The 12,271-nt window shown below is 45.0% G+C and overlaps 1 protein-coding gene across 1 annotated transcript in view; it reads right to left on the reverse strand.

Annotated features, from left to right (window-relative positions):
- Positions 1 to 11,863, reverse strand: part of PXN (paxillin) — a 19,593-nt gene extending 7,730 nt beyond the window's left edge. Inside the window, exons 1-5 of the mRNA XM_009708182.1 lie at positions 11,640 to 11,863; positions 11,022 to 11,137; positions 8,778 to 8,917; positions 8,198 to 8,399; positions 7,321 to 7,456 (exon numbers count right to left, since the gene is read on the reverse strand). Coding sequence (XP_009706484.1) covers positions 7,321 to 7,456; positions 8,198 to 8,399; positions 8,778 to 8,877 — 438 coding nt within the window. The 5' untranslated portion in view covers positions 8,878 to 8,917; positions 11,022 to 11,137; positions 11,640 to 11,863. The remainder of the gene's footprint in view (positions 1 to 7,320; positions 7,457 to 8,197; positions 8,400 to 8,777; positions 8,918 to 11,021; positions 11,138 to 11,639) is intronic.
- Positions 11,864 to 12,271: the final 408 nt, after the last annotated feature.

Genomic DNA, 12,271 nt, shown 5'->3' on the forward strand with positions numbered 1-12,271 from the left:
AATCAGCATCAGAAGTTGCCCACTGGAAGAGAGGCTGGGGAGCCAAGCTGAAGGAAGAGGAGGAGACTGGACTAGGAGCTGAGGTAGATGGCACATGGGAAGGCTGAGGTGGGAGTGGGAGGAGAGGTGCAGGGCCAGAGACGTGAGAGGGAGCAGCATTAGCAGGGACTGTCTTTGCAGCTTCTTTGGAAGGCTGGAGCGGGGGAGAGGCTGGAACAGAGACCGTCCTCCTTGGGGGGAGCGGGGATTCTGGAGGAAAAACCACCTAGAAAGACATGGAGGAAGAACAAGGGTGAATAAATCCAAAGAGGAACCAACAAGCACTTCCTGTAACAGGAAGGCTGGTTGTTACCAGTATGTTTATCTAAGGGGAAAAAGCAGCAAGAAAGAGAAGGGAACTAGAAAATGTGCTTCTGTGTAACTCAATGAAGAGCATCATCTTACACCAGAACTTCCTGCATAGGCACAGTACTGGGGAAAACAAAGCATGTCTCTATGACAGACTTCCCAGTGTGGTTTTAAAAATAATCCCCACGTGGACACTTGACATGTGATAGCAGCAGACTGCCCAAACAGATACCATCACCCACACCCTCAGATCTCACTTCAGTTCTTAAGAACTAAGACCCATGTGCTGGTTCCCTTTTCAGGCCAGACAAGGGCGAGCAGAAAGAGTTAGTTCTTAATTTCACGTTGCTTAGGACACTCAGAAACTTCATCTGCACCTCCACACAATGCTATCTGGACAGAGGGACATGCTGGAATTTCCCAGCACATGTCCCTGCTTTCTACCTTCTCTACTTGCTGTCCACCATTCTGCTCTTCCCCCTGGGGTCTGGCAGTGATAATGACCCCCTCGGTCAGCCAGTCATCCTGGCTTTTCCATTCTTCCTGTTCCTGTTTAGTGATGCCCAGTCTGTCCTGTAGCTCTTCAATCAAGCGATCTTGGGACTCAGTCTTGTGAAATATGGCAGGACCTAGTTTACGCCTTGGAGAGAGGTCACGATACATTGGATGCACATTCGCAGTCTCTTTTGTCCTCTTGATTAAAGATTTAATCTAAATTACAAAGGTAATAGTATCAGCAGAGAAGAGCAATGTCAGAGCAAGCCCCAAGATGCAACAGCACAAACTCAAGCCGTTAGTGACAACTGTGAGCAGGAAGAGTGATGACATTTATTCCACAATGCCAAAATTCCTCTTGGCACAGCCCAGAACAGTGACTCAGTGCAAGGAAAAACCCCGTAAGGACAATCACAGCAGCCAAAAATAACTATTTAGAAAAGGAAGGGAAAGATTAACCAGCAGGAAGCCAAGATAGGAGGTGCAGCATGACCACTCCACTGAGCATTAAAGAAACCTCAGCATCACAAGGACACTCTCTGTGTTTGCCCTTTACAGGCTAAGACTCTTGGTCAGAGATGCCTGGCGCACAAAGCGTACTTCCAGCACTGGAAGGAACACTAACAGTTCCAGTAATGACACCTAAAATGGAGAGCAGAGCAGAGAAGTTGCCATCCCAAGTCAGAAACATCTTCCAGTGGCATGAAATAGCCCTTTTAACTTTCAGAGGTCTCTGTGGATTGAGCCTTACCCCAGCGAGGGAATAAAAGTCCATTTCACAGGGAAGTCCCTACAAACTGCCATGTTCTGTGCTGCTGACTGACATGCAGAAGAGACCACAAGATAAAGCAGAGGATTTCAAACTTCCATGACATGCAGCTGTCAGTAACATGACTCCGAGCAGCATGCTGTTAGCGTGGGTGAGCCCGGGCACACTCACACCACACACAAAATGTTAGTGTGCTGTCAGAACAGTCCTAGCTAGGACTCATCCTACTCCTACATTCATTCAGTGCCTGCCTGGCCTGATGCAGAAATCCTCTCAATGGGTGGCTTGGAGACGCATGGCAGATCCCATTCAGCTTTCCAAACATTTTCAGGAGATTCCGGAGCAACTGCAGGGCTTCTGAACTGCTCATTTTCCTGGTCTCCTCTGGCTTTGTTCATGTTAGCAGTACCTGCACTCCTAGGAGTTCTCTCTCTGCCCTGCCTCTTCTTGACCACATCAGGACAGCCATCTACCTTGGTTTCATGTGGTACTTCAGCTTTTAGCTCCTGTCCTTGCTCCACTACAAAGCCAAACTGGTTTTTAGTATCTGGGAAGACATCCCACCGATCCAGGGCAACAACAGAAGGTTCATACACAGGATTCAAAACGCTGTCATTCTTCACATGTACCTCTGGCACACACGCAGACAGCTCCAGGGCCCACAGCTCATCTAAAGCCGTATCCACACTTCTGCCCTCAGAAGGAAGGACTGAATGGTCCCTGAATGCTCCCTGCTGATCCAGCTCTCTAGGTATCTGCCCCTTTCCCTGACCACTTAAAGCATTTGAAATCGGCACACTTGAGATTTTGGGGTCAGTTCTCTGCTCCTTCTTCTCAGACTCTTTTGCCAAATCATACTCCAGGCCTTGTGCCTCCACATTAGCAGATCTACACAGAAGCTCCAAACTGGAAGCTGGCACAGCCTGGGAAACATTTCTAGAAGAGTCAGGATTTCTGCTCGGCCGAACCAAGCTTGCAGAGGTCATCTGCTCCCCACGAGTAGCATAACCAGAGGAGATCCGTGGTGGGGGCACAGGGACCTTTTGTGGCAAACAGGGCACATGCGAAGGAGCGGCAGAATGCCCTGAAGCAGGCAGAACTACAGCGCTGCTGCCTTCCTCAATGCGGAGGACTGCTGAGGGGGCAGATGTTGGCACTGCCCAGTCCCCACTGTGACTTGCAGAAGGGTGTTTGGAACGGGATAGCACTGTTAAACTGTGAGGAGTGTTGCCGGAGTCTGCATTTGCTGAAGTGGGAACCGTTTCTAGGGAGGGCTCAGAAATCAGGGACATAGTAGAACTAGTCTGCAAAAAGGAGACAGAAGGAATAAGGAGACAAAAAAGATAAAGACAGAGGTAAGGAGAAGGAAAAAAAAGCAGAGAGTTAAGCATTATAACAATCATGATCTCCAAATCAAAGAACCATGTTGATCCAAAGCCGTGCTTCCAAGAGTAAGGAAGGAAAATGAGATATCAAAGAGCAGAACCAGTATGACATTGTGCTGATCTTCACATGAGATTACAGGAGATGAAGTTCTACAGCCATCAAGATCCTTCTCCTGTGCCATCCTCCTAAGTGGTAGCCCACGTGTTCACCTGCAGCTGTGATGGGGGCATGCAGCGGCCACTGGGGAGCCAGCTACAAACCCAGGAATGTCTAGACTGTGAGTAAAGGTCACATTAACTTACTCATAGTCAGACGTGAATTTTACATTTCAAAGCTAAAAAAAAAGCAATCAATGAGTAGAACAAAGCATGACATTTTCTTCTTGAAACACTAATAAAATGCTCCAGTTGGCTGAGTTCATGGCAATGAAAACAAAGCTTCAGGGCATTCACAGCAAGAACAGATGACACGGGCTTTGTTCTATTCACAGCACTAATCTCACCTTGGACATGACACACACTGAATCTATAGGAGTCTGTCAGTCACTCCATGCCCTTGTAAGCATTGCTTAGGTGGCTAGATTAGCCTCTTCCCCTTAGGCTAAAGACTCCACAGTTACATTGTAATAAAATCAGTATTAATTTTGATCCAATATACACTCTAACAAGAGCAACTGATACAGAGGTTTTTTGGTTCTTCGTGATTTACAGGGTCTCTTGAAAATAAAAGATCATGGGTCCCTCTTTCCCCATTTTCAGTGGTTCCTGGATAAATGCTAGGAGATAAACTGGCATTACTCCTTTTTCTTAAAAAGGGAAAAATCAGAACAGTGGCTTGGACATGTTCACACAGCAAGGTTAGGTTCAACCTAAGACCAGTGCTAAGCCCTCTCAGTTTTAAAAACGTATCCACAAAGGATTTCCAAATCCAAGAGCTCTGCTCTGATTCTTAGTTACATTTTCCAAAGAAGCCTCAACAAGTTACATGCTTATGCTCTAAGGTAGCGAGACACATAACTTCCTAAGCCCATGTATGGTATCTGAGTCTCTACTTACCTTTCTGAAATATTTATCATGAACAAAAGGATAAAATTAACCAGCATGCATAAAATCTGCCAGTAGGGTGGAAGAGACATATATGTTCAGCTGATCTAAGCTGCTACCATCCCAAGGGGTCAGGAGCTGGCACGCACACACATCTGTGAAGTGACAACAGTAGTGCTACAGAGAGACTGTGTTCAGAAAGCAAAGAGCAACAGGGGACCACAATTCATTAGAGATTCCTCCTCCTCTCGAGTAGCACAGCAAGACTCACAGTCACAGCAGAAAGGAAAAGGACTAAAAACTACACTGAGTAGTTAAAATGAGGGAATTTTCCAATATTGCCCTCCCCCTGTATTTTGACTAAGTTGGATGCACTGGAAAAGTAACCTGGTTTTATGCTGTGGTTCACACTTAAGTTTCCAGCCTTCCTAAAAATGAAGTCAGTCATTTTCACGTCAAGACTAACACTTTGCTCAAAAGCAAGTATTTCCAGCATATTAAAAACATACCAGCTCCAAAATAAGAGCAATGATTAAGCACTCAACAGTAATAGAACAGTTAAATACAAGCATTTAGCTATGCAGTAAGCAGGCATTATATTACACAGAAATGGCAGAGGTTGAAAAAACAAGTGCATCAAGCAATCTCACTGCCCGCTGACTGATGAGCTAGATAACAAAAATCAAATGGGTGCTGTAAGCAAAAAGAATGAGCAATTCATTCAAGTGAGAAAAAGATGATAAAAGGGTAATAATGTATTAGTCTGTAACAGCACCTTTTACTCTGGGGCATGAGGGAAATTAGACATCAGTGTCTCCACTCCTCCCATCCCCACCTACTGCAACTTCTACTTGTACCAACTACCGACTCCAACTAATTACACATCGTATTTAGCTTTTCTGTCCTATTTCTTGCAATCATACACAGGTCTGGTACTCAAATGGTAGCCTTTCATCTTTCACCTTTGCAGAGACTCCACTTCTCTCCCTTATATCCTGCCACTGGTACAGACTAGAAATACATTTTTACAGACTAGCCAACACTACCAGTTGGCACAAATAGAGGAGGTACAAACAAACAAAGAGGAGCGAAGGGAAAATGAAGCAACCTGGAGGACAGGGAAAGGGAAAGTAACTGTTGAAAACAGCCAACAACAATATCAACAAAAGGAAAATGATCACAGAAACCCTGTTCTTTGTGCTTCAGGAAGAATGTTTAGACACAGATGAGCTCAACGCCTCGCAAAAATACTAATGCTGTGTTTATAAAGCAAAATCTTAAAATCCTGCTGCATTTCAGTTTGCTCTCAGAGCTCAACCAGAAACTAAGCCAGGAAGGCGGGCAGTATTACAGTAAGCAGCCAGTCTCTGTCACACAAGTTTTATCGGAGTTGCACAAAGATTCTAAGGCCTTTGCTCAAGACTGCAAAGCATTTGAAACACCCACACTTAAAAATGTCCCCTCCTTGTATCTTGCAAGGAAAACCTGTGCTGGCCAAGGTCATTCTCTGTTGCCAAGAGCTCACCTAGGAGCAAAGGTTGGTGGCAGCAACCACACCCCGAGGTTGTCTTCTGAGCCCTGATAAAACCAGCAGGGGTACAAGGCCGTAGCGCTCACGCTCCCACTGCATGCGGAAGGAGCACGGCAGGGCATGCCAGCAGCACAGGTGGGAACTCTCTCCAGCTTCACCACTGTGCAGTTTTTCAACCAGACTGAACAGACACTTGTGGATATCCTGCACTCTACCCCAGGACCATGTATGGAGAAAAAAAGGCAACACTAAGGTGTCAATATTTGCAGTTGACTAAATACACACTACGGTAAGTCTAGAGAAAACAGTGAGCAACTCCTAGATTCTCACAAAATTAAGTACATGTGCCAGAAATGGCAGACTGAATTCAATTCCAGCAAGTGCAAGGCAAGCAAAGTCCCACAGAGTGTCTGTGCTCACTGCTGGGTTCTGAATTCACACACTTGGTCAAAACTCAGGTATTGTAATGACCTCCATGAAACCAACAGCACACATCAAAAGCACCCACACAAATGGTGGCACAGAGAGAACAATGAACAGTAAAGTTGTCACTGAACAACCTGTCTACCTCTCCTCACAAAACATTCCTCAGCTCCAGCTGCCCCACCTAAAGTCAGGGTAGGAAGAGATGGAGTTCAGCACATACAAGAAACACCAAGCATCAGCAGAATCTTCCATACGAGGAAAAACCAGAGAATTAGGAACTTTCTTAGGATTAGAAAGCAGACTTGCACGTGTGGTTAAGAAAGGCAAACCCAACAATGACAACAAAGAGAATATATTAGATATTTGCTTTCTCCACCTCTCTCAGAACAAATTCAAGTGAGTAATTCAGCAAGGCTATAAGTAAAGCAGCTGAAAGTAGAAAGTAAGAAGAGAAAATATTTTTCGTTTTGCTATGATTATGGGTAAATGAAGTCTCATGAAAATAAGCTCCACAGTTAAGCATTTAGTGCAAAAATGATAACACACCTATACGAATAAAGAACAAGTTATCCAAGTACATAAACCAAGTGCTTCATGTATCAAGATGACCACGGGCAAGTTACCTCTAAGCTTATCCTGTTACGGGATTTTTATGTTCTACTTGTGACTGAAGTAGCAGGTTTTTTCCAATACAATAGTTTGATTTCCAAACCAGAGTCTGAATAGTATTTGCCATCCTCTGCCTCCACAAGCAGCTCAGACTTTAACCCCATTTTGAGGTGAATAACAGATACTGTTTTAAGACGGAAACCTTTGAAGTCTGCAGCTGTCTGATGCAACGGCTCCAGTGCTCACACCACATTCCTGGAAGATCCTCCTCAGAGAAAGCACATCAGGGTAAAAACACACTCCAAAGAGGGGGGTCATCCCACAGAACAGAATACCCTGGTCTCTGTCAGTAAGCACACTGGTGTCCCATCCCTACCTCTTGTTAAGTTGTAGCACAGCAAAACAACTGACCCTGTACTGAGCAGTAACTAAGCTCATTGTCTTTGGCAAACAGAAAAACTGCAGAACTGAAGGAAAAACAGACCCAGAACTGCTTTACTCTGCCAGTGGTGAGAATTTATAGGAGTTGAGAACACCTACACGGCAGCACTCAGAAAGCACAAATATCACCACAGGAAGCTTCTCAGAGCAAGTGTGAGAGGCAAAGAGGACATTCTGAAGACCAAATGAGGACAGCAGATGTGGCTAACGGGCAAGAAAGTCTGGGTGTGGGGAGGGACAAGATGAAGTATTAAGTTGTCATGATAGGGTACCTTAAAGTCAGAGAGAGATGCCATCAGCTCATCCAGTTCTCTTGTAGCTGAAGAAGCAGATATACGGGTCTGCTGTTGACTGGCCGTGACCCGCTGGGGACTGCTCACCTCACCTTGGCTCACCGTGATTGCAGGGCTGACAAAGGGGGGGCGGGGGGGAAGAAGAAAGGAAGGAAAAGAAAAAAAGAGTGCGTTTAAACCTGTGAGAGCACTCCTAGACTGCAATTCTCACTGCTCCCCCAAGCAAGCACAGCATGATGAGTTTCATCAGCACTGCCCACCCTGGCCAGCCCTGCCCCACATCGAGCCTCCACAACACGCACAGAGATTGCAGGGCTGACAAAGGGGGGGCGGGGGGGAAGAAGAAAGGAAGGAAAAGAAAAAAAGAGTGCGTTTAAACCTGTGAGAGCACTCCTAGACTGCAATTCTCACTGCTCCCCCAAGCAAGCACAGCATGATGAGTTTCATCAGCACTGCCCACCCTGGCCAGCCCTGCCCCACATCGAGCCTCCACAACACGCACAGACTCCGTCTCTCTGCTAAGTCTAACATGAGTCTGTACACACACACGCCATCCATTAAGAAATGGACGATGAGCAAACATTCATTTTTTTCAGAGAGTGGGTATTTGTGATCAGCTATAAATCCAAGTCTGAACAATCCACCTCTCGTAACATGACTTATGTATTTTTTCATCCAGGAGTAGATAAAAGAGCACCAGCATCTTCATGTGCCTGCTTGATGTCTGACCCTTTAGAGACATGTCCACCTTCTGACTGTCACTCTCTTGCAGCATCTGCCCCTACGCTACAGTCACTATCCCCACAAAAGCCTGTCCCACCCCACCCAAGCCAGCAACCACCAAAACACTACTCACACTGGACTTGGCACAGAGCTCTCCAGCTCATCCAGCAGGCTCTCCACACTGGGACGCACATCTTCGATCCCACGTGCACCATTTCGCTTTGGCTTTTCTTTTGTAGGGGGTGCAGCCTTCCCTCCCACAGAGCTGCTGCTCTCTGGAACAACATAGTGAGGTCCAGTCACGCTAGGCAGCAGTGGGCTTCTGCTGGCTTCATCTTAAGAAAAGAACAGAAAAGAACCATTCTGATCCTAGGTCCACACATACATGCTAATCAGAAGCAAGAGCAACAAATTGCCCAGAAATCTTGTGAAATATCCGTCTTTGAGGATATTCAGAACTTAACAGTGCAAGGGTCTGAGCAACCTAATCTAACTTTGCAACTTTAGTTAGAGCCAATTTTGAAGTTGGTCTTCCTTTGAGCAGGGTGCTGCTCCACAGACCTCAAGAGATCCCACCCATACTCAATGAATCTTTGATCAGGGGCTGGAGGAGTCTCTCTCAGTAAGCATGTTGGAAGAAAAAAAAAAAAAAATAGGCTACTATTTTGAGAATCAAACTATCCACTCACATCAAATGTCCTGCTACTCCTTACCTGCTGGGAAGCCACTGGTGGGATTATGTTGAACAGCATTCAGTTCCAGAAGAAGTCTGTCCAGTTCTGAAAGGTTGCTGCCCAGAGAGGAGCTGGTCATTGTGGGAGATGGTTCTGCAGACTTCTGCTTGTTTGGGAAACTAAAGATAAAAGGGAAGTGTGAAACTTCTATGTCAAGATACAGCAGAAGGATGGAGGGAAACTTACGTTAGGTTCACAAAGTTTACACATGTACTGTACACTTTTCAAGCTGATGCTTTTAGCTCTGAGAGAAAGATGTGTGCTTTGTGAAATGACTACAACACAGTCACTGCTTAGCCACATCTTCCGTTGTCAGTTACAAAGAAATAGCATTGATGGACGGCGCCTCAGATTTTAGGACTGTGTGCTGCACAGCCCTGTAGCAAAGAGTTAACCATCTGCAGATCCAAGATGCACAGAACAGCAGCAGAACCATTAGCTTGCATACAGGAAAATTACTTGTTTCTGCTGACATCACACCAAGCAGCAAAAACCTTCCCCCCTGCAGCAAGGGAATGCAGGGCTAGCATAAACCAGAGAAAGATGCAAAGTACAAATCTCAGGCTATCAACAGAAAGTCAAAAGCAGCAGGTTATCTGGTAGCCTCCTGCAGCACTCAAGGTCTCTTTTCAAGTCCTAAACTTTTAACTTGGGGAACTCTAATCAATTTGTAAGAAAGTAATGTGAAATTATTTTCTACCATGTTAAATACACAAACCTTTAAAGAAGTTTACCTGCGCACAAGTGTGTATAAAACACTGACTGTAATTATTGCATATGCTATATGAGTGATCCCATTTACCACACACAACTGCAAACTATTTCAAAGCAAAACTTAGCACCGATGCAGTGATTTTTATAGTAATTACACTGTAATAAGTCTTCCCATCATTAATGGTGGAGAAATTATTTTCTCCTAGTTTCACAAATGAAGAAATAACTTCTAACGCTCTAGAGGTTCTTATTTTATCAAAAAGATACTTTCCAAATCCAAAATGGGAACTTATGTCTTGTGCACACTACCAGGTTATGCTTAGGAAGTTAATATGTAACAGGCTTTAGAACTCTGACACCTATAACACCAGTGACAATTATGAAATTCCATAGGGCAGTTATTATCTTTCTTTTCAGACTGAAAAAAAAAACCAAAAACAAAAAACAAACCAAAAAACAAAAACTTTGTCATGGTGTCATTAAATGCAGAATTCCATAAGGGCAGTTATTATCTTTCTTTTCAGTCTGAAAAAAAAACCAAAAACAAAAAACAAACCAAAAAACCAACCAACCAACCACAAAAAACCACAAATGAAATCTGAGGAAGGCATACTTCATCCTGACCCAAGCACACAAGCTACAATTCACACCAGAACCAAGCCATGCCAGACCCTTGCAAGGTCTGGACTGTAAGGAGGACTTATGGCTGTAATTACCTCCATTCTGTACGAACTGCATGCAGCCATCTGAAAAAATTACAATTACTGCCTCCATTGGGCCATCTCTGAATATGCCTGCCTCTACCCAGAATTAATTCTGGCTGAAAGCAACTTCCTGCTCAGCAGAAAGAGCTAGGCATGGTTAGAACATGACACCAGAGAAACACCAGGTCTCCACACTGTAAAAAGGACATTGTGCACTGTAGAGGGCAATCAGAGATGAAGTTCTAACTGCCTTTTCCTCGCTCATCCCCATGTCCGCAGAAAGGTCTGTCCTACCGTACAGGCTACTCCTCCAACCTCTGCTGCCTTTGTGAGTATAAAGTAGTTATCTATCCTTCATACACCGAGATGAAAGTTTTAAGAGGTTCAAATTTACTTGAAAATTCAAGTCACTGCACATCCTGCTAGGCTGCAGGTAACTGAGCTCCTCAGGGTAACCGACCCAAAGGCCACCCACCTCCTATAGAACTTTTGTGCTGCTTAACAGGGGGATGGATTTGTCATTTGTCTCTGGATCATATCCTTCACAACACAATCCAGATTCTGTTCTGTCTGATGGATCCTTAACCTCTTCTGCAGCTGAGCAAACCAAAGGGCCAGGTCAACATTTGAAGCGAGTATGAAAGTTACAGTGGCCTCTTCCTCTTACAAAAGGAGTAATCAAAACCAACACAAGGCAACATAACATACACAGGGAGCAGTGTTTGTTTCCACTTACAGAAGGCAGCTTGAGCCATGGCAGGCTCAAGTTGCGAGTCAGGCTTATCTTTTAACAGCGATAAGATACCTGTAGACGTGTTCCTCTTCACTGGCACGGGGAGAAGGAGAGCTGAGCCCGTCTCTAGGAACAGAGGCACTGGAGCTTTTGGCACTAGAGCTGTATATAGGAGACTGGGACTGAGGCTGTGGAAATGAGATTTGCATTGGAAACAGAGAATACCAAGCAAATATGTACACTACTGCCTTGCAGTCCCACACACGGATAGGGCAGAACAAAGCCCAGCAAATGAAAAAAAAAAATCTGCTATATAGCCAAGTCAGCCTCTATCAGATGAGCTACACCAGGAAAAACTGCTCTTCACTTGGTTCAGATTTGCCTATGAGTTGCAGATCTGTGCTGGAAACGCCCAGCCTGCTTTCCATAGCCTACAAGATAGATGATTAACACTAATGTCATCACACTACCATTTTGTCAGAACAATGACAACGGGTTTCAAATTCTTTTTTGCCATTTGCTCCAACTAGTTAGCTCTATTAAAAACCCACACCTCCCCCCATTTCCCCACTCTGTTCATAGCCAAATTCATCCTCACTTCTTGCTATTCCCTCCCCTCATCTACTTCCTTGAGAGATATTGCACCAACAAAAAACCACGCACCCTCCCCACCTGCACACAGTCACTTACTTGCTGGTGGACGTATCTGGATACGTTGGGTTGCCACTGGTCTAAGGGGTCAATCACAGTGCCATTCAGGGCCTCACTGGAAGGTGGCGGGGGCACTGGAGGTGGCACAGCAATCTCCTGGTATGTGTGGTTTCCAGTTGGATAGGAGTAAGGTGTTTCCTCTGTTAGAAACACTGGTCGTTTGGAGATATGTGAGGTGGTAGATTCCAGGTCTGCCAGTAAGGCGTCTGCAGGAAAGAAAAGATGAGAAAAAAAAGGGAAAAAAAAAGGTAAAATTCTGGACTACACCTTTTCCTCTTCTGTCTTGTTCAAGATATCTGTATCAGAAGGGCTTTGGGAAGACTTTTCATCTAGGGTGATCTACTAAATGCCTTGAAAAACACTACTGCAGCCCAGGACTGAACAGGTTAATCAAACTTCTAGTACAAAGAAAACACCAAGAGGTAACGAAGCAGTCAGAAAAACTGTGTCAGTCTCAGATTTTTGTCTTAACTGGAAAACCACTCAACAACAGGGACCCGTAGTCTCACTGCACCCTGCAGAAGAGCAACCTAGGAGAAACCTGCCCAGAGATCGACTGGCAACAGGATATTGACACAGACTAATTACAGGCCCCACATCATCACAGAGTC

Source organism: Cariama cristata, unplaced genomic scaffold (genome assembly GCF_000690535.1).
Source record: "Cariama cristata isolate BGI_N322 unplaced genomic scaffold, ASM69053v1 scaffold1489, whole genome shotgun sequence".
NCBI lineage: Eukaryota > Metazoa > Chordata > Aves > Cariamiformes > Cariamidae > Cariama > Cariama cristata.